Below are 26,502 nucleotides of genomic sequence, written 5' to 3'. Positions count from 1 at the left end.
TACCCTGTAACATGTAGTAGTCCGAAGCCCTCTGAGATTTCTCCAAATTTCCGAGGAGTAGAAGGCAGCTAAGGTTCTCCCGGCTGTCTTTGAGGAGCTTTGTAGTGTGCTACCTCTCCACACCACATGGCCACAGCCTGACACTCGGACCCAGCCACACCCACAAAACCCACCCGGGAATATTGGGTACCTCCTGCCACAGATGAAGAGGAGCTGCCTTAATTACATATGTAATTTTTTAATTGACTTCTAGGCATGCAAACTTTTATCCCTGGCAACTTTCACACATTCTTTAGAAACTGAAGGCTGAAAGCAACACATCAAATTTCTTCAACTAAAAAATACTGTAATGTCTGCATATCAACAGTGCTCCTTAGGTGTCCGGTAGTGATACACAGTGTAAACCTTAAACAGAGCAAAGAGCAATTTTCCTTAAGCAAAAATTAGTTTATATGGGAAAAGCAAAGGACTTGCAATTTGGGACAAGCCAACTATGTTGAACCATAAGCAAGTCTGGAGAACACATGGGGAGGGGTTGTTATGAACAAAAGTTCACTGGAGGAGAATGAGATTTTGAAGTGGTGGTGGCTTCTCATTGGCTGACGACTAGGGCAGCTTACTGTTGCCAGGTGAGAGAGGAAATCTTCCTCCTTCCTGCTTAACTATACAAGCTGCAGTGTGTGGCACGTGCGGGAGCCCTCCCTTCGTGGCTTCCCAACTCCAATTTTGGATTAGGTTTCCTTAACACATTTTCACAACAGTATAGATATATAACAGAGATCACTTAGATTCCCTGTAATATTTGCCGGAGAAGGAAGTGAGGTCTTGAGTCTGGCCGAAGGAAACTAAATATTGGGTTGGCCAAAAAGTTCATTCAGGTTTTTCCGTAGCGCCATGAAAACCCCGAACGAACTTTGTGGCCAACCCACTAGTTACCTTTTTAAAAATCAGTTTAACAGTCATTGAAAATAGTATCTTATTTTTGTTTTTGTTTTGTTTTGGTTTTTTTTGCGGTACACGGGCCTCTCACCGCTGTGGCCTCTCCCGTTGCGGAGCACAGGCTCCGGACGCGTAGGCCCAGCTGCCATGGCTCACGAGCCCAGCCGCTCCGCGGTATGTAGGATCTTCCCAGACCGGGGCACGAACCCGTGTCCCCTGCATCGGCAGCCGGACTCTCAACCACTGTGCCACCAGGGAAGCCCGTATCTTATTTTTAAGTAACCTGCTAAATTTCTGCAGAATCAGTTTCCACATCATGGCTAGTCTGGTAAAGAAAATTAGATAAAGAAACACCTCATAAAGGTAAAATGTTAAGTGGTAGTTATTATTAATGTCTATTTTTAACATCCATGGAGTGCATGTGCAGTGCAGACATGGTTTTTGGCCTCATGGAGCCTTTAATCATTCGGATAATTGTGTGAACACCCACTTACCTGTTTTTCTTTCAAATACATCAACCAAGCCACCAATCACCACACACAAAACAAAGCCACTTCTCTAACGGAATTTTTTTTTTTTTTTTCCTAACGGATTTAGACTTGGGAGTACTTGTTCAGAATGTTAATGTACTAGGCAGTATAGTGTTATACATGGTTACAGTAACCAGAATAAGATAAAAAGCTACTGTTATTAAACAAAGATACATTAGGGTTAACTTTGTAAAGAAGAAAAAGCAAATGAATATTCCCAGATCTTCCCAAGTCCTGGAATGTGGTAAAGAAAACATGAGACAGAGACCATTAACGTAACAAATGGATGACTGTATTAAGAGAAAAGGACAAGGTTGGTGTTTGCCTCCATCCATTCAGGAAAACAAGCACACGGACTTATACAATACTTTGGTTTAAAAATGATTCATAATATCAATGTTAAACCTGATATTGAAAGAATCCAATGGGTCACAAGGTGTAAAAAACGAACCACTGAAACACAAGCTTGCATAGATGAATGAATGAAGATGTATAACTGGCACTGAAGGGAGGCTTGAGCACTGGACTCATGAATGACGTTAGCACCTCAGACGCCCAAGACACAAGAACGTCTCCAGCACCGTATTTCTCACTTTCCCCAACGAGGTCATGGGCAGAAACCTGTGCTGTATGAAGGTGGATTGAAACAGACTTTCCATCAACCTCTTCCAGAAGCGTGCACACATACCCACTGGTACCCAACATCAGTCACCTTAAGGCATCCAGTGTCCCTCACAGTTTCATTTAATCTCTAGATAGGCATGTGATTTGAGGTGGCCTCCTTGTTTTCTGTCCTCAGACTGGCAACTCTATTCCATTAAGGTTCTGTTCAGTTCCATGAAGTAACTATTTCAAAGCTGCCTTTCCCTCTGGGGCTTGGCTACAAATTGATGAGCACTTGAGATGACATCTCACTTGTTTTTTAAACATCTACTTTCCAAATGTCAAAGGGCTTTCTTACCAAAGCATCCAAAACCTCTGGGCACTGTGCAGTTACCTCTCTCAAGAGGATACTTTTCCAAATTTTGAGACAAATGACAGCACCACCTCAAATTTCCTGAGCAAATTGATTTATATGAACAAACTTCTATACTTTATAATTCGGCACCTTTCAAAATACAATAGTGTGTTGGGATGGATTCTTCTTAAGGAAAACCGCATTACAGAGAATTCTCATTTTGGAACATCATTTTTATATGCTATCATAATACTTCCTGAACTAAATATTGGGTTGCCTTTAAGATGCAGGTGAAAAATATAGCTATATCCGAGAAAGGGCATTTGGCTTTCAGTTTATGACAAAGCTGAAGGTATAGCCTATGGGGATTTCAGAGGCTAATTCAATAAGAAATTTTAGAAATTCTGATATCAAAAACCCTCTCACTAAATTTAACACTTAGGAACTCTTTTAGCAATTACGGTCTGAAACTCAGTGCAACAAAAACTTATCCTAAGTATATGTATGATGTGTAATAGTATATTCTCTCAACTGTCTTCTCTTTGCTGTCCTTAACCCCTGCTCTTTTGTGAAGAAAATGTCACTTGACCCCTGTCTTTCAATTCTTCCATTCTTTCTATATGAAACTCAGCAATGAATCATGGGGCACTAAGTTACACAATTAATTCTGTTCTTATCTGAAATGCCTTACGCTATGAAAAAGTTACTCAAGATGAGAGAAACATTTTCTAGTTTGCTGAGAATACACAAAAACATTTAAGTCTATTAGGAACATATATCTAGGCAGTGTTCACACATATTTAAGGGCAAAGAGAACGATTTTTAGGACCAGACATTTCCACAAATCAACATGATTACTTAGATGATTGTGTTAGTCTGTAGCATCAAATACAACCCTAAAACACACTCTGGTGTCTCCCCTACCATAGCAAAAGTCTCTGATTGATTTTCTCTTAAAAGTAATAAAATACAAACACTTCATATCAACAAATCTCCCATTTGAGTAAATGTCTCTGTTTTGTTTGGTTTTCTTTTTTTGTTAATGTATGCATTTTAATACATAAGAGTGTTGGTGAAATTCTTACAAAACATTATGACTTCACACTGCATAAGAGAACCTTTGGAAATATCTTCTACACGGTAGCCATAGAAAAGGAGGACAGTCAACTCTCAATTATTTAGGAAGTGATCACCTGAAGAATCTGGTCAGGAAATTCTCTCTCGCCTACTACCAGCCTTCTTGGTCATGCCACTGCTCATTCATAGATCGAGAGGCGATTTGAAATGGAATGACATACCTATCAGTGTGGACGTCACTCACAGCTTGGTGTGAGGATGTCCAAAGCTTCTGATGATGAGGATGTCTGGGGCTCACCTGTGAATTTTATATCTCAATGGAGAGTTGACAGTTGTTCACATATAGGAAATATAGTACACTGACCTTGGTCAGAATCAAACTAATTTAAGGCAATACTGCTCCTCACAGATGTTGCTGGCATACAGTGCAGGTCTCCAAAGAAAAGTGACTCTGTAGAAGTGAGAATTTCCTACTTTACCCTTTCCTTCTTGATTTCTCTAGAAATAAATTCAGCATTTCTAATGAGAGTTAAATGGCAAGAGTAACAACAGCCTCAACTCTTCCCTTTAACAGTCTTATGTATCCTCAGGGATAAAAGAGACTCTTCCCTGAGAACTCTGGGTGACACTGTGCCCCGTGCAGCATTATCAGGCCAGTCTCCAGTTTGCTTCTCCCTGCCCAGATGACCTACTATGGACTAGGGAGAAAAAAGGATCCTATCACCAGTAAGATAAGCAGTTATGGCTTTAAGATTCACAGGCACCACCAGATAGGAGGAAAAATGGGATCATTTTATCTAACTTTTCTCTGACTCCAAGCAGTAAGCAATGGACAAAGTACTCAAAAAATCTGTTTTTGTCTTTCTTTTCCTTTTTCCTCAAAGAGCAGGTTTTGATTTCTGTATGCTTGTTTCTAAAAAGCCAGTATTATCAGAATATGGCACACTATGTAACAGTGAAATCTACCTGAAGGATTCCCTTTTCTGTATTAACGTCCCCAACACAAATAGTGCTTTCCCAAAAGGGAAAAAAGCCTTTGAGTGCCAGTTCTATCTTGTTCTCAGTCCTTCAGAAAGCTGCTTACACAGGGGTCTTACGTCTTTATTTGGCTGAGGATATTACAGCCAATCACCACAGTTATCTTTCAAGGAAATCATCACTGAATAAATGAATAATCTTGGTACTCCCCAACGTGATTTTTATATAAAGACAACACTCATTAAAAATCAAGGCCCTAGAGTGTTAACCACTTATGTGGTACACTAAATGCACCATATTATACCAGGTGTTTCCAAAGAGCAATTTGACACAAGACAAAATTCAGAGAACATTTGACAGTAGTAAAGAAAAATAATAATCAGTTGAAAGTTAATTAGTTTTATACTGAAAAGTCCCAAGATTGTGCGAAAGGTACAGACAATGTCAGCAACGGATTTATTCATGGTCCAGTCCCATTGCGGGCCACAGTAGAGAAGAAAAGGGGAAAACAGGTCTGGTTCCTAATTTCCTCGTGAGTCCAGTGGAACACAAGGCCCAAGTTCACACATTATGGAATATGTTGATCTAGATCCAAGTGGCCACTGCCATTCTAAAAAGCTTTTCCTCCTGGGAGCATCTATCCGTATCTTTTCTAATTTAGATGTTTCTCTATGATCAAAAACCATATAGTCTTTTCTGCAGTTCATTAGTCTGTTGCTGGTTGTTGTAAAGTCACTTGGGAAATAGGAAGTCCAAGACTCTGTATGCAAAGTCACCTTCTAAAAACTGCAGTGTTATTTTAAAGCATGTGTAGCAACCGTCCAGTCTCCCAATAAAATTATGTCTAACAATGGTTAGACAGTAGAGTCACATTATTTTCAACTCAGAACATTTAATCTTACCCTTATCTAACCTTGCTTCCAGGCGATGACTTACAAAAAGTTAGGTTGGGGAAATGGGGTGTGCATGTCAGTAGCCTTATGATAAGGCTCCACAACACACTGTGCTCATTCAGTGATACTGATGTTAATGAGGCCCGGTCTCCACAGAACAGAGGTATGGAAACAGATTTTCCAAGACCAGAAGTATTAGTTTACATCACAACATTAAAGCATAGTACACTGTGGGCCTAAAAATTAAATTGAGTGTGTTCCAGCAGGAGGAACAGAAACAAAATAAATGCTTCCATATTTATATAAAAATGACAAAGTGAAAAGCAGAGAACACAGTGAAGAATGTCTGGCAGTTTCTTAAAATACAATTGTTAGTTGCTTCTATAGTCTCAAAGATAACAATTACACTATTTGAATGAGAGTAAGAAGAATTCGACTGGTTGAATTTGATCTGTCTCCTTACTCACAGGGGAAGAATTATTCTGATACGCCTGGAAGTGTGTGCTTTACAAAAAAATATTAAATTAAAATATTTTAAAATTCTAATCTTTTAAAAACCTTAAAAAAAATAACAAATTTTCAATACAGATGCTGAATTTGTGTGTCACGAGGGAAATACCACCTTTGGTCACTCACTAAGACAGCTGAAACACTAACATCCTGGTCACGTGTTAACTCACCTGACATTTGTTTTGAGTAAAATATATCCAGTTAGCATTTTACAATAATAAATATGACTGGATGAAGTAATACATGAGAGGCAAGAGAAATGTAGAATTTGAAAAGAAGAACTGATCGTTGTATGAGATAGAAAAATAAACATTTATAAAATAAAAATATGGCAAATGTTGCCCATTTGCCTGATTTTCAAGTAAAAATATACTGTTTTTTTTTTTTCTTTAAAGCTACCATAAAAAACTTTTTAAAACATGAAGCAAAATCACAGGGCAGACAAAGAAAAATATAGCATTACTGTAAATCAACAATACCTAAACTTTGGATATTGAAACCACCCTCTGGAATTTGATTTAAGGCTAGGATCTCCATTTGGTCTGCCCTTGCCTATTTGAATAAAGACTTTTTCTCATTCATTTCATCCTGGACATTCAAAGTCCTGTTATTCTTCCTTTCCCCAATTTTCTGAAATGACTACGAGGGTTTTCTTTCTTTCTAGATTATCATTTTCCCAAAACTTAATTCTTAGATATCTTTTACTTAAGTTCATACAGTCCAAAAACTAAAGATCTTTCTCAAAACGAAAAACCCAAATCTGCTCTGAGAAACTAGTCTAAAAAGCTTCCTGAATATTGCCCAACTTTAAAGACTATCTCAAAAGATAAGGCAAACAGAAGCCAGAAAAGAATGGATTAACAGTTTTTCTCAAGTCACCCACGGATTTCTTTCCTAAACAAACATCACACTAAAATGCCAAAAACGTCAGATTCATACAACGAAAAATAACAGGAAGTCAGACTGAAAGGATATTATTTATATATATAGCATGACTGATATTTATGTTAACTAACTAGTATGGGAAAAGAGGCATTTCCATGAGGTTAGAAGATGGAAAAAAATTCCATATTTCTTGAAGAGGGGTTTAAAGGTCTGGCACAAAAGGAATCCAATGCCCATGTGTCATTAACAAATGTGTAGAACCAAATAGTTGGATGAAGAACCCCTTTATCAACTTCGTGCCCAGTTAATCTACTTATTGACAGATACACAAAATATTTTTGAGAGGTTGCCAACATATGCTGCTATGATCAATCTTACAGCTAGAGAAAATGATGGCAGCACCATGTATATAAACATCTTTCCAATTCCATTCCCTTCGGCTTTATAAGTAAATGTAAAATAAGAGAAGGGATACAAAACTTTTCATTTTCAGCTTTTCGATTTTCAGTTGATTTTGCACAGACTTTAGTTAAAACTTCACAGAATTAAATTTTTGCTAGTAAATACTAATAAGTGGTCCAATGCCCAGAGGCTTCAGAAAGCCTTGCTATTGAGGAGGCAATGGCAGCGACGGTGTTAGTGAACGACATCTAGGCCAATCTTCCCAGGAGGGCGTGTAAGGATACGTAAAACCTCTACAGTCCTGGTAGTCTGTTACATATTTCAACTGTTCCAGGTTTTTTGTTTTTTTAAAAATATCTTATGGTTGTGATTTTTTTTTCTTTCCTTCAATAGTAAAAAGCAAATGTCTCTGTCTTTTAATATATAATACACTAATGAACCAAAAAAAAGCTATTTCTTATATTCTTTTATTCTGCATTGCATCCAAACATTGCGTTACTTTGATCATTATCTCCACAAAATTCTAATTGCTAAATAAAGCCTATTCCCTAGATATCAATACTCCATACCTAACGAAAATGGCATTTTATAGCGCTCTTAGATACTATATCCCAGGAAGCATATGCAGCATAAAGGTGGCCAATATTCAGAAGCTAGATTTTCTTGTACTGCCCAAGTGATCAGGAATAACCAAAACATTTTAAATGAATGAAAATTATTTATGGTCTAAAAAACACTTGAGGATAAATCTGAGGAATACAAAATATAGGAGAAAAAAATAAGCATGGAATGCATTCTGTATCATCCAGTAATTTTGCTACAGTGAGTCCGTTTTCAAGGCAGGTTCCTAGGTTGTTACGGCTTATAATGGAAACCTGGAGAGAGAAGGAAAAAAGAAGAAAAACGATGAAGGAAAAATTTCTGAGACATTTTTTCTCCCTGCTCAGGTAAAATAATTTACCTATATTTATATGTATTTCAAGTGGTTCATATTTTGTTTGTTTTTGGTTGTAAGAATACAATTGGCTCTCCATATCTGCAGGTTCCCCATCCACCATGGACTGAAAATATTCAGAAAAAAAATTTCCAGAAAGTAAAACTTGAATTTGCCATACGTTTGCAAGTATTTACAGAGCATTTGCACTGTATTACATATTGTAAGTAATCTAGAGATGATTTACAGTTTAGGGGAGGACGCATGGCAAATGCTATGCCATTTTATACAGGGGTCTTGAGTATCTGAGGATTCTGAGATCCTCGGGGGTCCTGGAGCCAATCTCCTGCAGATACCCATGTTGTATCTACATTCAGAATCAATGTGTTATTTTAATATTATGTGTCAAATGTATGTCAAGGACAGGAAGGCACCTCCTAAAAGTGATGCATGTATATAATTTGAGAAAGAACCTCATGAACTTCCTCCAGTTAAACAAGGGATGGTAAAAAGGCCACCAACTAATGAAAATTGTAGTGTATGGGTTGTTTTGATAATATTCAACTAATCTCATCTTTTAAATAATGTTTTTTGTCTTAATATTAACACTGGATGAATGACAGAATGATAGGGAAGCAGAAGGAGAGCTTTCAAAAAAATACAAATGCCTGGCAAAACCTGCCCCCAGAAATTCTAATTTAATTAGTCTAGAGTGGCACCTGTACAATGGTATCTTGTAATCACCTCAGAAAAGAAAATTTAAGTAAGTTTGGGAAGGCAATCATTAGATTTGGGAAAGGATAATGAAAACATCACCTAATAAATCTTCAAAAACCGTAAAAAAAAAAAACAAACATCAATTGATAAGAACTAATCTTTGTAAAGTCTGTTGCAATCTGCTTTCATATATTTTACTCATAATCCTGACCATGCTGATACCATTAAAATCACCTCCATTTTTAGATGAGCAAATTAATATGAGAAACTACATTTTCCTCACTCATTTTATGACTGTCATAAAAATACATCTAAGGGAACGCATATGGTTAGTAGAGGAACTAGACCTGATTATTCCTTTCATTTTAAAGATCTGGTCCAACTTAGATCTCATATTCTTTTCTCATTTTCTTTGTCCCATTTTTCTTCCATGTGATGTGTTTTGTGTGACATGTGTATGTATGTGTGCATTTTAATCTAATTAAGAGAATCATGGGCAGACGAGAAACAAGAGCCAAGACAGGAAAAGCCCAGTAGATCTAAGTGGGGGACAGTCTCCCTTTAAGGATCTGATAAAAGCTATGAACGAACTCTCTCCGGACCCTTGAACAATGTGGGGTTTAGGGGTGCTGATTCTCTGCACAGTTGAAAATCCATGTATAATTTATAGTTGGCCCCCTGTATACACATCTGCAGACTCAGCCAATATGGATGGTGTAGTACTGTAATATTTATTATTGAAAAAAATCCATGTATAAATGAACCCCTGCGCTGTTCAAACCTGTGTTGCTCAAGGGTCAACTAACTGTACATAGAAAAGTCCTGTATTCAGCTTAAGGTGTTTGCTTTCTGTTTTTTAATCATTTTTGTTTGTTTTCCAAAAAATGAAGACTACCAGAATGATCTGCCAAGAGGAAGAATAACTTATTTTTCCACTCTAGTGATCTATAAGACAGCATCTGGCTTTTCCACCACAGCATGAGGATTATTAAAACGGATCTGAAACCTGACCATATATATTTTTATTACCTTTATGAGAAGAATCTGACTTTGAGAAATGACGTGTGGAATTATGCTGGTTTGTAAAATGAGGGTAATCCAAATCCTCAGCCTCTGTCATGGTAGGTGGTAGTGGCCTGAAAAAAAGTTAGAATTTAAAGAGATACTCTAAGGAGTAATGACAACAATTCCACCTCTCACTGGATCACTAGGCAAAGACATTTTCAGTAGAAATACAAAGTCAGAATATTTTAGAATCCTCATGTTAGTTCCTGGCCAGTTACGTGACCTTGGATAAATTATTTAATCTTACCGTTCCTTTGTTCTGATGCACATAATTCAATGAAAACAAATATTTTCTGAACACCTAATATGTGTGAGGCATTGTGCTAAGGGTTAGAGAAACAAAGATTAATGTTATCACTGCCATTAATGAGAAGTATACTTTGTTCTGGTAGGTATTACGAAGAAAAAGAGAAAGAAAGGAAAGGATAGAAGGGAAGAAAGTAATTAAGGGAGAGGGGAGGCAGGTAAGAAGGGAGGACAGAGAGGGGCTGCTGGCCAACACAGAAAATTTAGAGGAAAGTTCCTTATACCACTAGGTGGCAGAGTAGAACTTAGAGAAGGAAAGGGCAGTAATATCAATACATGTGCAACTTTTCATGTCAAAACAAGACAAACTGTAAAAAAAATTGGGAAATTTTTAATACTCCAAACTTTGTATTATTTTACTTATATAACATAGATTTTTGAAGACATCTGGCACTGATAAAGATAGAACAAAATCTCTCCCTTTTTTTGGTTGCTGTTTCCTAAAGGTGTGCTCAACATTTGCATTAAAGCATGGAACCAGATGAGGTTAAGACCTGCCAAATATACAGCCACATTGTAGGATGCATCGTGTAATTATATATGCAATATGGAAAGCATATTTTGAAGTTTGGAAAGTTATGGTCGGTTTGGGTATAATGAGTTCTGTCATATAAGAACGAGGACAAGTGTTCAAATTTCTCACCCTGACCCAAGCAGTAGGTATCTCCCTGGGTAGTCAGTGTCTGGAAGAGGTCAGCATCGGATGTAAATTTGTGTATATATTGAGGGCTATGCTATGGGCTCTACAGAGACAATCTCAACTTTCAGGATGAGTTTGCATGGTAGCTATCATCCACATATTTTAGAGTTAGATTAGGTTAGATCAGGTAAGCGATCTAAGTTCACACAGTTGGTTAGTGGTAGAGCCAGGGCTCAAACTCAACTGGACTTCAAAACCAGTGCTCTTAACTACTATACTATGCTCTGCTACATAGGTGTGTATTTTTATCATTAGCATTATCTGCATTCAAGATTATACAAACACACACACACATACACACAAGCACACATACTCCTTATACTTCCAAATGGTACGTGGCATATGTTTTCATACTTTCATACATTTTTATACACATATGATACATATGAGCGTAACAAATAACGTGGCATTTTTCTTGTTTTTCTTTCTGAACCATTTGTTTACAAATATTAGAAATCAAATAAGTGTTTTCTTTTCATTATTCATGGATATTTATAACATTCGCCTTTAAAAAGTAACATAAGACTTGGCAGGAACAGTTGAGACAAAGCAACCTGACTCCAGAATTAAGAAAGTTAACTAAAGAAGTAACTTAGGCTCAAGAAAACAGGATTGGTAATCAGGGTGGCAGGCTCTATTTTTTACTCTTTTTAATACCCTCATTAGGTGACTGGAAACTGGAGAAACACAAGCCAACTGGTACTGTCAAAAAAACTCTACGTTGGGCTTCCCTGGTGGCGCAGTGGTTGAGAGTCCGCCTGCCGATGCAGGGGACACGGGTTCGTGCCCCGGTCCGGGAGGATCCCACATGCCGCAGAGCGGCTGGGCCCGTGAGACATGGCCGCTGAGCCTGCGCGTCCGGAGCCTGTGCTCCGCAACGGGAGAGGCCACAGCAGTGAGAGGGCCGCGTACTGCAAAAAAAAACAAAAAACAAAAAACAAAAAAACTCTATGTTTATTGCCTCACCATCAACTCATCATCAAGGAAAGGGATGCTAAAGAGTGAAACAAAGTACAGGACACCAACGAATTCTCTAGGATCCCCCCGACAAGGATAAACAAATGTATCTAGAATGCCCTCAGTTCTCTTGGTGTGCTGTTTTGTTCAATATTTGATTACACGGAGAACAAATCTTGGCTTACTGCTTCCAGGGGTCCTACCAAATTATTTGTTGCATTGGAGACAGTTACTTCAGTTAAGGGTATTCATATCCAAAGTTGGAAAAATTCTGTTAACTAATAGTTTGTTTTACAGTTTTTGATGTATTAGGATTACTTGTTTCCAACTGCTCTTATGAAATGATTTGTATCTTTAAGCTAGTGATAAAGCCAAATATGCTTCAGAATTCACTCAAAACTCATTTCTTCGAGAAGCCCGCCTAGACACCTAGACTAGTTTAAGTGTCTCCTTATGCTCTGCTAACAACCTGTGTTTTTCACCCTTAACATTTAACACAACCATAATAGTTATTTGTATAATTATCTGTTTAGGTTATAAATTTCATAAGAGCAGGAAACAACTTTTTTTTGACTGCTGCTTACTTTAGCTCCGGACAATTTATTAGGGTGCTTAATAAATACTTGATAAATGAGTAAAGGGAGACAAATATATTTCATATTCATAAGAATACTGTAGGAACTAAATGAGATTTATAAAATCCTTAAGTTTTTCTAAGGGAAAAATGCAAAACTAAAATACCAAGTAGTATTATTAATATACAATCCTATAGTTAAAACAATTTGGAACTTGGGTTGAAACTTTTTCCAATTACAAAGAATTGGAATTAACTCAGATTGCCAACTGGTTCTCTATTTTTTAGACTAGAAATCTTATAATAGACAATGAAAATGACTTTTAGCCATGACTGTTACACTGAAGTAAACGTCTTGAACTAGTAAGCTCCATGTTTCTCAATCCTTGAAACCATCTCTTTCTGTACAACTGGGTAACTCAACTTCCACCATGATTAAATGTGAAAGAGGAAACCATAGACTCTAACCAGAAAGCATACATTCTGATATTAATTGTATAAGATACCTATAATAAGATAATAGGCTTTAAGTTTTAACTATGAAAATACAGGTTTCATAAAATTCTTATTCATTTTTGTTTTGCCATATATATAGTCTTTCTGCAAAAGCTATTTAAAGACAAACATTCCTCTTAATTCAATTCAGTTCTATTAGTCATAGGCCACTTCTCACTCATTTACAATAGCCATTTTTAACACAGGATCATTTGATTATTCATAACCAAATACATCAAATATTTTAAAGAGTACCTATTACATTCCAGAAACTTGTTTTCAACTTTAATAAATCCTTTAAATAGACATTCCAGACTGTTCTATCATATGCTGTCAAAGTTATTGGTGTTCTAAAAAGCCCAAGGACTTCAAAGACTGCAAAATTACTAACTCTAAAGATGATTTTAATTCCCTTCATTAAAAAAAGCATAATATACCACACCTATTTACCTACTGAGAACAGTTTAGTTACTTCTTATTTTACTTGGCTGTTGCAGGGATGTAAATAAAGCTGAAGTATGTAGTTCTAAAATTTGCTTTAAAAGGCATTTGGCATGTGCCTAACTAAAAGCTGGAAGAGGAACCAATTTTATACAATTAGACAAACTACACTACTGTTGCCCTAAAAGCTTTACAACCTGATATAATTTTCTGAAACATATTTATCTCCTGAAAGCCCATGGATTTAAAAGTAGAGTATGGCATTTTAAGGACACTATATTCTCTTCAAGGAAACAAGTCTAGTAGTTTAAGTGTGAGCAATGAGTGGCAACAACAGTGTATATGCTTCAGTGTGATAAAATTTTTGTTTTAATAATTAATGAAGGGCTTCCCTGGTGGCGCAGTGGTTGAGAGTCCGCCTGCCGATGCAGAGGACACGGGTTCGTGCCCCGGTCCGGGAGGATCCCACATGCTGCAGAGCGGCTGGGCCCGTGAGCGATGGCCGCTGGGCCTGTGCGTCCGGAGCCTGTGCTCCGCAGCGGGAGAGGCCACAACAGTGAGAGGCCCGCGTACCGCAAAAAAAAATAATAAATAATAATAATGAATATATTATTAATAATCAGGACCAAAATACAAAGTTTCAATAATTTAGAGTTTTCAAAATATTAGATTTAGTGTTACTTTTGTCTTTTTCTATTTAATGTTCTCTCTTCCTCTTCCAATCAATTTCCCTTTGAAAAGCAACAGAAAGAAATAAAGAAAAAATAAAGGTTGCTTCCCCAGAGACTTAAATGTTGAGAATCTGCAGTGGAAAAACAGCAGACGCTCCATAACCATTACCCAAGACTGCTTGAGAGAAGTCAGAAAGTATACATAGCATAGCCACAGCTATTTGATCTAGTGGGATTTAGAACAATCTGCAATGACTCAAATGAGTATTTGCCTAGGACATTGAGACTCACATAGAAATGAATTTAGGTGTATGTAAATGTCATGCACACACTAATGTGACCATGAAACTCAGAAAAAATTTAAAACCTGAGATTTTACTTAGGAAAATGGTTAATCTCATCCCTTCCTAGCTGAGGGCAGTCAGTTCAGTGACTCCAGAGACAAACTTGGTCCTAACCAAAAGTACATCTTTCCTTCTATACCCCAGCTTCTGTAAAATCCTCCGTCTTCCTGATTTGCCTTGTTCAACCCAATTTAAAGCTGAAAACAAAGCTTGAAAATAACCCTGCAAGGCTTGATACCACCTTACAACTGCAGATTTCTGGATCTCCTTTCCAAGGAACAAACACTCTTTTCAGGCAGCCGACATCTCCTTACCCCAAGATCAAGTTCCTCACTCCCTTTTTCAGGTGTCATCTTACCGTGCTGGCCTGTCATTCTTAGAATGGTGAGGTTCATCACTCTCTTTTGACTTTGAGTGTGCTGATTTAGCTGTCTTGGGCTATGGGGAAAAAAAGAAAAGAAAAACACACACACATACAGAAAACAGCACACAAACAGAGAAAGATTAGATTTATTAATTATCTAAATGATGTGAAACTCTCCTTTAGTAATTTCAGGTTACTTACATCCAGTTGAGCAACTTCAAATATTTTTAAATACTGCCACTCAGAGACAAAAAATATATATAATCATGAAAGTGTGTTGCAGGTTTTCAGTACAGCCAGATGAGTGGGCTAAACACACACAAACACGATCCCCCATAGAGATGGGCTTGGCCACCCACTATTAACAAAACAGCTGCAGAGCAGCTGACGAGAACTATAATTGATCAGGACCCTATCACACCTTCCAGGGACAGACGCCCTCCCCCATATTCTCTGCCTTAGCTCCTCTCTGAAGTACCTAGGTAATAGTATCTGGTGCACATTTCCTGAATGGTTTTACAGATGTGAAAACCCCCACCAAATAGAAGATGTTAACTACTTGATGACCATGAGCACACAGCCCCCAGGCCTTCTAAAAATGCTTTCCTGAAACCCACCGGGGAGTTCGGGCTTCTTGAGTACTAGCAGTCCCAGACTACTAGTATGGAGCCTTACAGTAAATGCTGCACTTTCCTTCCCCACAACCCGATGTCAGTAGAGTGGCTTTACTGCACATGGGTAAGTGGACCCCAGTTTGGTTCAATAACAGAACTGGCGCACTCCCAGAGTCTGTGGAATCTAGCTTCATGCTCTTAAGCTTATTTCTGAACACCTGACCTAGGGATGCTAATTTTCAGAAACTAAGGCATATTCATGCCAACTTTTCCAGGACAGAAACAATTCCAGCACCAGTTACAGAATCTAGAAATGACAGAAGTCCTGATACTGCTAGAAATGTGGTCTACCCCCTCTTCCTTTCCTGATTTGCAATCTTTAAAAATACCTGCTCCCTCACAGTTAACAAAGAACCTGAGTAACTCCTGGTCAACTACTTATGGTTTAATTTACGTAACAGAAGCATTTGGGAACCCTTCTACCAAAATGAAATATGTGTGTCAGGAAAAATCATGCATTACTAAGAGAGTACAGGAGGGAGATAAATTAAATAATTAACACGCAAATAATATTTTCATCTGCTTTCAGACTCACAACTAGGTAACTGAGCAACAGCCAATAGTAGAGCGATACTGTTATCATGCTTCCTCTGTCTTTGTTTCCCTCAAAACATGCTGAGACTGTGACAGGATCAGAGACCCAAGGGAGGATTTTGTTTGAGAGAGGGAGGGAAGTGGGGAGGGGAACAACAGTGCTAAACATCAACCATATCATGGACACACACCCTGGCTCCATCCTTCCAGCATAGTACAAACTCCCTCCCTAAAAGCCTTTACTATGTGAACTCTCACCCCCGCTCCTTTGTTGTTTTTCCATTTTGCATTTTTCAGCCAGCTTGACCTTGTATTTGTTAGCTGTCTACAGTTTGTCTTCCTCTCTACATTACACATTATTCTGGGGAAAATCTATCTCTGTCTTTCCCTGTAAGTCCAGAGTGGTCCTTTGCACACAGTAGCTAATGAGTAAGATCTGTTCAACCAAACTTGCAATCACCGTATACAACAATTAGATTACAGGAGAATGAACAGCAGTCGCTGACTATTTTGTCTACTATTTCTGATTAACAAGGGGATGCTTACAGTTCAAGCTCATGCTAGAGGGTTGCATACGCAATGATTGCTGGTGATAAGAATGGCTGTCAGTCTGCCATGGGTCAAGTGATGTCAGAGGAAACAGAGACACCTGTACATGATCAAGGAGGAAGGGCAGTATACACAAACAGGAGAAGAGAAGGGCACTGTGGAAATTTAAGAGCAAGTGAAAACACTACATTCTCCTGTAAGGCAAGCATAGTAAAACTAAGATTGCTCACGGCTAGAGGCACCTACCTGCATCTCAGTTGGTCTTAAAATGAAGGAAATGAGTTTTCCGACCTTAGCAGTAACTTTTTACATAGTTACTTTGAAGAATTCAATATGATTTTTCATGGTGAATCAACTTTTACAAGTCAGATTCACATATGCAATACAGATAATTTGTATACCCTAAATATATTTGTGAGCTTACCCTAAAAGAGGACTCCCCATTTCAGTTCTAATTGTATTTCTAATTAAAAACAAACAGACAGACCCTACCTTCCACTCGGGGTCATGCTTTCTTTTGTCCAAAGATGATTTCTCCCGTTCCCTGGCTTTCTTGTAAGCTTTCTTTTCTTCAGCCATTAGAAGTCTAGCGATTTCCTAAACAAAATCCAGTCAATATCATTGATTGCAAAGTTGCAGGTAGGAAATTGGGATGAATTGGGATAAAAACTGGGATATTTCCAAAGAATATCACCTAAACAAATTAACTAACACGAACTCACCTCATCCTGAGCTACCTGAGCTGCTCTCATGTCCACCTGGGTAGCCTACGGTATCGAAAATACAAAAAAGTATAATTTAATTGGAATCTGTGTTGTCCATTAAAAAAAAAAAAAATCTTACATCAAAATAAATTGGTATTTGAAACTAGTGGTGATTAACACCCCTGAAGATGATAATCAGTTGGTATACTTTTGTTAGCCAGAGCAGGGTCTATTTTTATCAAATTCTACAGCGGATTCTTAGAGAATTATCAGAACTCAATAAAGGAGAGACAGGGATATGGAATTCTGTTGCGAATGCTTACTCAGTGAGTACAACTGGACACGTTATTCCTATTGTCTTGATTTTTCCACTCATAAAAAAGGTATCAGTTTCTTGACAAGAGAGAGGACTATAATGCCTATTATATAATGTCAAGATTGATTCAATTCACAAAAAACCCACTAATTCACCTAAAATTCTGTATTAAAGTTTGCTCACCAAAATTTCTTCTTCTTGCAGTTTTCTGGCAATTTCAGCATCATACCATTCCTGATCCCTGTTGGTCACTCGTGATGGAGTAGAGACCACTTCCTTCATCCCTCTGGGCTTCATTCCTAGAAAAAGCTCAGTGCAGTAAGGCTACTGAGTGTGCTTTCTGAAAAGTTGCAAAATTTATGATAAAGAAATTTTCTTCAGTATCTAACAGTGACAATACTGCCTCCACTCTAAAATTCAACGTAGGGTGTGCTGGAAATAATTGTTTTCCCTGGGCATGCAAGACGTGATACAGGTAATCCACACATTTAAAACAAAGTTACCCACCCAAACCTGCTTGGTAAAAACTGCCCTCTCTCATAGTTTCTCCAGCAGTAGAAAATCATACAAGGAACTATAAGTGAGGCTTTTGCAAAACAGGAAGTGAAAAAAGATTAAGTCCCTGAAATAAAAAGAATTTAGAGAAAAGCAAGTTATTTGGAGTTTTAAAGAGACTAAACTGTCAAGGCTGGAGGAGATGAGAGGCTTTCCATCTTTTTACCTCGGCCCTGCACACCTTACTTCAGAGGGAACAGAAACAGCATCACCTGTGAGTTATGTGACAGTCCCTATTAACCAGTCAGTGGCCCTGCCAAGTGGCTTCTGCTCTTATGGCCTCCAAACCCACTTGCTTTAGAGCTTTCCTATAGCTCTTATCAGCTTAATGTTGCTAAATTTTAGAGAAGATGTAACATAAGTGAAATGTCAGAGAGCACAATGACCTTAGAGTTCTATTGTTCTGAGGAGAAAGGAACACGGGGACTGGTATGGAATTTTGGCTTTTTACTTTGAAATTTTATAAGCAGCATATATTCCTTTTATAACTTGCAATTAAGTGGTAAATGCTAATGGTTATTCTAAAATTGCGGGTATTTCCTTCTTTGTATCCTTTATAAATTACAATTCTTCAAAAATGTGACTGTATTACATTCAAAAATAATAAAAAATTTTAATGCAGTGGATAAGATTAACCATCTGGAATAGTGACTTTCAGTAACTGGATTACTAAAGGGAGAAAGAAAATTTACTCCTAGTTGCCTATTTCTTTACATTAGAGGTTCTCAATCATGTCTATATATTAGAATCACTTGGAGTACTTTACATACACATGAAAATTTTTGATCCAAACCCCTGAGATTCCAATATAAGTAGCCTGGGTGAGATCTGGCCTTTGTTAGTTTATTTTAAATCTTACCAGTTGATTCTTAATTGCAATTACCATTAGAACTACTAGTTTGGTGTATTATGTCCATCAAATTAACTGTACATGAATATAATTTTTATCAAAATGCCTCAGCACATGATTCACTTGCTTTAAACAAAAGAGGAAAAAGGAAAGAAAAAAATACAACTAAATTCTGGGCAAATGAAGAGTTTAAATTATCTGGTGAAGCCTCTTTTTGAACTTTAAACCTAGCTTTGTGGTAAATCCAAAAGCCACAGACTCATCTGCCTTTCCCCAAATAAAGACTATTAAACCTGGCTTTCTTACCTTCAGGTCTATTAGCACCTGATTACCCAGAATTACAGAATCTACTTCAACTTCACATTATCTCTAGAGCTACTGAGTCTTACGCTAAGCTGGGCTGGTTTTAACGCAGATTTCTGAGTGGTCTGGGACAGCCAGGAAACAGTGGTATACTCACTCCCAAGAGTAGATAAAACTCCCTGAGTTATGATTAGCTTAGTCATAACTAGAAGGGAAGATTTCAGGCAAAAATAAGTAAAATTACATAGGGAAGTTGGCACTGGGAAGAGTCAGCGGACAAGATAGGTTGCTAGACCATATGCCCGTCTACAGAAATGGCACTTCCACGAGCAACCCAAAGCCTAGCTGAGGACGACAGGGGAGATTACACTTATGCCCTGCTCTTTCAATTTTGCCATCTGGGGAAAGAAGTACAATGGAAATGTGCTCAGATTTCGAGAACTAAACTTTCTCCACTACTATGCCTCCTACTCTACACCACAAAATTAACTGAGAAAATATTTTGGTTTAATATCAATCAAAGATGCTTGGAAGGCATTCAAATGAAATAGTCAAACAAAGAGTCTTATTTGGTTTGAAAGGTGTTAAGACTGTGACCTCTTGGCGGTTAAAAAGAGAATTACACACAGGAATTCCCTGGCGGTCCACTGGTTAGGACTCCGCACTTACACTGCCAAGGGCTCGGGTTCAATCCCTGGTCAGGGAACTAAGATCCCACAAGCCGTGCGGCATGGCCAAGAAAAAAAAAAAAAGAGAGAGAGAGAGAATGACATATAGATCAGTGGAACAAAACAGAGAGCCCAGAAATAAGCCCATGCATATATGTTCAATTAATTTTTGGCAAAGAAGACAAGAATACACAATGGAGAAAGGACAGTCTCTTCAGTAAATAGTGCTGGAAAATCTGGACAGCCACGTGCAAAAGAGTGAAATTTGACCACCAACCTATACCATACACAAAAATTAATTCAAAATGGTTTGAAGACTTGAATATAAGACCCCAAACAACAAAACTCCTAGAAGAAAACATAGGCAGTAAGCTTCTTGACACTGGTTTTGGAGATGATTTTTTGGATTTGACACCAAAAGAAAACTCAACACAAACAAAAATAAGCAAGTGGGACTACAACAAACTAAAAAACATCAACCAAATAAAAAGGCAACCTACAGAATGGGAGAAAATATTCACTAATCACATACCTGATAAGGAGCTAACATCCAAAATATATAAAGAAATCATACAACTCAACAGCAAAAACACAATCTGAATTAGAAAATGGGCAGAGGATCTGAACAGACATTTTTCCAAAGAAGACATACAGATGGCCAACACATACGAAAAGGTGCTGAACATCACTAATCATCAGGGAAATGCAAATCAAAACCACGGTGAGGTATCACACCTCACACCAGTTAGAATAACTATTATCAAAAAGACAAGAAATAACAAGTGTTGGCAAGGATGTGAAGAAAAGGAAACCCCTGTGCGCTGTTGGTGGGAATGTAAATTGGTACAGCCACTATGAAAAACAGTACAAAAGTCCCTCAAAAATTTGAAAAAAGTTAGAACTACCACACAATCCAGTAATTTCACTTCTGGGAATTTATCTGAAGGAAATGAAAACACAAACTCAAAAAGATATATGCACCCTGTGCTTACTGCATTATTATTATTTACAATAGCCAAGACATGGAAACAACCTAAGTGTCCATTGATGGATGAATGGATAAAGAAAACGTTAGATACACACACACACACACACACACACACACACACAGAGGAATATTATTCAGCCATAAAAAAGAATTAAATCTTGCCATTATGACAACAGGGACGGATCCTGAGGGCATCATGGTAGGTGAAATAAGTCAGAAAGAGAAAGGCAAATTCTGTATGATTTCATTTATATGTGGAATCTAAAACAAAACAAAAAATCTTGAGCTCAGAGATAAAAAGAATAGATTTGTGGTTGCCAGAGTGGGGGTTGGTGGGGTGGGCAAAATGGGTGATGAGAGTCATAAGATACAAACTTCCAGTTATAAAATAAATGTCATGGGGATGTAATCAATGTATAGCATGGAGACTGTAAGTACTGCATTGCATATCTGAAAGTTGCTAAGAGAATAGATCCTAAAAGTTCTCATCACAAGAAAAAAAATTTGTAATTATGTATGGTGACAGATGTTAACTAGACTTATTGTGATCATTTTGCAATACATACAAATATACACTTGAAAGTAATATCATGTTACATGTTAACTAACCCCAATAAAAACAGTTATATTTTGAGGTAATATCTCTCTAGGTCAAATATTTAGAGGGAAAAAGATGAGTTTATTTGAACTCTTGATATATCTTTGGAACTTGCACGTCTCATAAGTAGAAAATTTCTACAGCCTGGAATACTAGATTTCCGGACCGACAGGACTGCCCATTAAATGCAGTATACTCCGTACCAAAGGTGAAAAGAGCTTTTTTAAGTATGTAATGAGGAACTTCAGATTGTGTAAGGCTGTCATTATAGAAAACAGAGATGCTCTAAAATGTTATTAAACATAGTTAATTCAAAGAAATTACCAAGCTGCCTTCTTTTTGGAAACCCAAACATAATTTCGAAACTAGCTTTCAAAAAACCAGGTGAACCATACTTTCAAGAGTTCCACGTTCATTTCTTAATCAAATTCTTGCTTATCTTTTTCCGTTCATCATTCTCCAGTCTGAGGACACAAGAACCTCCCTCAATAAACACAAACAAAGCTTACCTTTCAAGAAATAAAACTGTTAAAAGTACTGGTACTCAAGATAAACTTATCCCAAACTATGGAATAAGGTAATCTGATGACACATGGATCCTGATATCATTCAAGAGTATTTTGTAATAAGCCATTCTGACACTTGGGGAATATCATAGCAGCATGGTGTTTAATGTCTCTGAGAGGTTGGAAGTTGACCGGCAGAACATTAATAAGCTGTTGTAATTTAATAGCTCAATAGAGATGTTTACCCTCAAAGGTGGTATGGATTTACGGCCCTTTAGAAAATTAACCAATCTTATATTTAATTTAGCAATTTTATTCTGTGTTCCATTTTCAACTGATTATAAAACCATGTCCTGGGCTTCCCTGGTGGCGCAGTGGTTGAGAGTCTGCCTGCCAATGCAGGGGACACTGGTTCGTGCCCCGGTCCGGGAGGATCCCACATGCCGTGGAGCGGCTGGGTCCGTGAGCCATGGCCGCTGAGCCTGTGCGTCCGGAGCCTGTGCTCCGCAGCGGGAGAGGCCACAGCAGTGAGAGGCCCACGTACCGCAAAAAAAACCAAAACAAAACAAAAACCAAAACAAAACAAAAAACCATGCCCTGCAGAACAATGCTCTTAGAACTAGCTCTTTGTTGTCCTGCTAGTTTCTTCATTATTAAGTTAAATAAAACTTTGGCCTATGCTAACAACTTTAAGAACTGTGCTTTCACAACAGTCACCAGTAATAGACACCAGTATCTAATAATTATATTTTAATGTATCTTCTGACCTATTGTGGGTAGGTGGGGGGGAAGGGCATCGCAAATTCAGACGCCTACAGGGCCCACGTAGGTAAAGTTTGCAAAGTAAGTTGAATATAAAATGACAGACGCTAAGCAGCTATGTTGCAGCCATTTTAGTAGCTGCCTAGTCAACATTGTTTTTAAACCCTTATGCTATTAAAATAAAACAAACAAAACATTTGCCTATTAACTCCAGTACTAGGGCCTGTGAGTCGGTGTTTGTTTCATATTAGTTCCACCCTTTCTAAGCCTGTTTAAGATACCCTCAAGTATACTGAAAGCCATAAAGATTTAACCAGCCCTCAGAGCACACTTAGAAGGTTGGAGTCACAGAATCAGAAATGTAGAGGTCGATATAATCACCATTCCTCCCCGGTATCTTTTGGACTCCAACATGTCTTTCTAAATCTGGATCCAGTGTAACTTACTCATAAAGCCTACTCCACAAAGATTTTATCACTTCCTCCTCTACTGCCCCACAGCTCTTTGTTAAAAGTATATCAAATTTGCAATTGTTTGTCTACATATCCATCTTTTTGGCTTGACTCATGAAACTTCTGAGGCTCAGATCCAAGCATCCATCCCCAAACATAAAGCCTGAGGGAAGAATATTCGTGGCAGACACTCATTTGGCTTGCTGAACTGAATTTTCATTTTCTTTATCACCAAGTCCTTTAAAAAGTTAAAGGACTAACATGATAGGAAGAGATAACATGAAAGGAGGAACCAAAAGGATCAACCTGAACCTGCAATCTAGAAACCACTTTCCAGACCAGAAGTAGAGGTTGGCTGGGCAACAGTAATGGAAGTTAAGTAAGAACAGTCATCTCCTTGGTACTTTTCTCCCAATAATCCTCGCATCTCTGTAAAACTTCCATAAGAGCAAAACAGAACTAGGGAGATGAGTATGGTCTAATTAAAACACCAGACAGTTCGGTACTATGACTTGCAGTGGTACAGCCACACGGAAAACATCACAGCGGCAGTTTCCAGACAAGAATAGACAGAACCATTACTATGGCAGTGACGGACTTCAGTTAGGCCTCATGGATGCCAGAAATTTGAGGCTTAAGACTAATGTTCACCTCGTTCTTATATAAGTACCAAGAACTTACCTCATATTGGCACTTCAGAACACCAACTGTAGAGTTAGAGTTGAAGATGGTTAAAGCACAGGAAGGAACTCAAGGCAATTGTTTTCAAACTTTAAGTACATGAGGATCACCTCCTGGTCTAAAACAAACCCGAACTGCCATGTTGCACTCCAGAGATGATAACATATGTAAGACCCAGAAATCTGAATTTTCAGGAAATAGCTCAGCTGATTCTGATGAAAACAAACTTGAGACTCACTATTTGAAAAACGCTATCTTAAGAGACTGCCCATCCCATCTCTCATTTTACAGCTGGGAAAGATGAGGTCAAGAAAATCTAGTACTTCCAGCCCCACAGGTCTTCTAGTTAGGCAAATACTATGAAGGTGGTGTTCCTAAACCTTCTGGGTTCACTGAATCAAAACCAGAAACTCAAGAGCATTGCTTTGGTATCAGAATCTCTGATATATGGTCTTGGCAAATTAAAAATTGTATCTGGGATGGGTACCTCCACTGCAATCTGGAGCTGGAAGAATGTTGTAAGGAATGAGTGTATTCTCTTAGAAGGCAGAGATTTGAGATTAAGTGAATACCTTTTTGTAATATTTGGCTCCAGGATTTATTTCCAAGCCAGGAGCACAAACCAGAGAGAAAGGACAGGTTGTTTACGATGCTTATTAAATACATTTGTTTGTATGTATAAACATGATACCAGAACTTCCAACGAGGCTGCCCTTTATTACCTGCATCATGGAGTTGGTGCCACGCCTCACTCTCTGAGAAGGGAGGAGCCCTGGGCCTGTGCTTCCTCTCTCTGTGCTCACCTTGCCCATGGTTGCTTCTATATACATCTTCCTTGCAGTGAAGCCCCGCTTTCTGCGAGGCCTTGGGAGAAAGTTGGTCTTGGTGCCTGGACTGTTTTTCCCAATTCCGAGTTCGATGGCTATGGTTAGCCTCCCAGTCTTCCGATTCAGTGCTCAGAAACACCTCACCACTGATCTTGGGGAGAGGAGGTCTTCGGAGCCGCTCATGACCAGATCGTTTCCTTTCAGGCTGCTCAGTGTTAATTTGGGGATCATCCCTCACTTTCCCCAAGCTAGAGGACGAAAGAGGTTTCTCTGATGAACAATGCTCTTCCAGTTCTTCCAAGCTCTCCTGTGGATGTTTCGATTTCTCCTTTCTCTGCTTCACAGTCTTTTCCTCACTTTGGAGTCTATAAGACTTTGAGAATCCAGAACCCAACTCCCTTGCCCTCCTTGACCGTGGCTGGTCTGAGCGGAGGTGGAGGAATGTGAAAAATAGAAATGCAAGTTAACTTCATGAGTATGAACTCACTACAGGACAGAGACAGGGCCCAAGTTTAACATATTTTAAAATGAAGAAGATTACTTTTTCAATTTAACAAACTGAAACGAAGGGATGAGCATTTGCTGGAATGGTCCGTGCATACATGAAGGATTCTGGGTACATAGCCAGAAAGGTAAAAAACTAAAATAAGTGAAAAAAAGTAAATCTGAAAGAAGAGCCTGATCATGATTAGCAAAGAGTTAACACATACTTTAATATTTGCCAATAACAAAAATTCTAGTCATTAAATGTTTAATTCTATTTATAAAACCAATTTGGAACTAGTATACGGGGGAAAAGTGAGAGTTGAGGGAGTCTTATAAAACAGAAAAAGAACTAAGCTTTGTGATTCCAGTCAGAGACTTTCAAAAATTCTTATTGGAAATAACAATAAATCTATGTCAGAATATTGCTAATTTCTACTTAGTCCACTAGAGTGATGAGCCACAGATTTTCGTATTCCTCTGTTCTTTCCCCATTGGTGGCCAAAGCCAACAATCCCAGCCATGTTACAGTTCAGTGTGGAAGAAGAGGGAGTAAAGGAGAATTTTAAGTGAGTAAATGACCGTATTATCTTTGGATAACTCTGTTCCTAATCTTACTTGAAATTCTTCAGAGGAAGAAAATTAAAAAGAGATGCCATAACAGAATACATAAAAAGGAGTCACTTCCTAAATACATTTCAAAAAACTTTATGATATTGTTTTCTGGGTATAAAAATACAATATGTGCTAAATATACAAGTCCCTAAGTTTAACACAAACTGCAGAAACAGCACACAGATGGGTGCTTTTTTGTCAGGTCTCATTTAAGAACAAGCAAACTGTGAAAACAAAGGAAGTAAATTAACAATGCACACTGCAAGAGCATATTTATTTTAACATTTTCTAAGACTTTTACTTTAATTGGGAAGTAACAAAAAGAAATCCTAATTCCGTGGAAAATTGCTAAGATAGCCAAGATTCCCTATTGGAATTAGTCACTCGCTGAACTGCTTTTGAAACAGCTACCGTAATTGGGTGGGATGTAGAAAAAATAAACGACCATAAATTTCCTTAGCTTTTACGGGTTTTGTTTGCTTGTTTTGGGTTTTTTGTTTTTGTTAAAGTGTGTTATTGCTATCTAATGAAGGAACAGAGGTGGGGAGATGTGTTAAATGTATCTCTTATGCCATAAGCTTCCACTAAAAACTCCAAATTGTTTCCTCTTGAGCTTTCCAGAAGAAAAGAACATCTGCCTCAGAGATGACATCTAAATTAAAATCTGTCTTCTAAAAAGTCTGTAGAGGTATTTATC

At 38.0% G+C, this 26,502-nt stretch overlaps 1 protein-coding gene across 1 annotated transcript in view; it reads right to left on the bottom strand.

Annotated features, from left to right (window-relative positions):
• Positions 1 to 7,623: 7,623 nt before the first annotated feature.
• CCDC50 (coiled-coil domain containing 50) overlaps positions 7,624 to 26,502 on the bottom strand; it is a 60,071-nt gene continuing 41,192 nt past the window's right edge. Inside the window, exons 6-11 of the mRNA XM_007467804.1 lie at positions 17,701 to 17,816; positions 17,220 to 17,264; positions 16,990 to 17,094; positions 14,735 to 14,814; positions 9,853 to 9,959; positions 7,624 to 8,047 (exon numbers count right to left, since the gene is read on the bottom strand). Coding sequence (XP_007467866.1) covers positions 8,028 to 8,047; positions 9,853 to 9,959; positions 14,735 to 14,814; positions 16,990 to 17,094; positions 17,220 to 17,264; positions 17,701 to 17,816 — 473 coding nt within the window. The 3' untranslated portion in view covers positions 7,624 to 8,027. The remainder of the gene's footprint in view (positions 8,048 to 9,852; positions 9,960 to 14,734; positions 14,815 to 16,989; positions 17,095 to 17,219; positions 17,265 to 17,700; positions 17,817 to 26,502) is intronic.

This window comes from Lipotes vexillifer, unplaced genomic scaffold, assembly GCF_000442215.2.
Source record: "Lipotes vexillifer unplaced genomic scaffold, Lipotes_vexillifer_v1.1 scaffold228, whole genome shotgun sequence".
Taxonomy (NCBI): domain Eukaryota; kingdom Metazoa; phylum Chordata; class Mammalia; order Artiodactyla; family Lipotidae; genus Lipotes; species Lipotes vexillifer.
The sequence above is the reverse complement of the archived record's forward strand: the minus strand, read 5'-3'. Positions and strand labels throughout refer to the sequence as shown.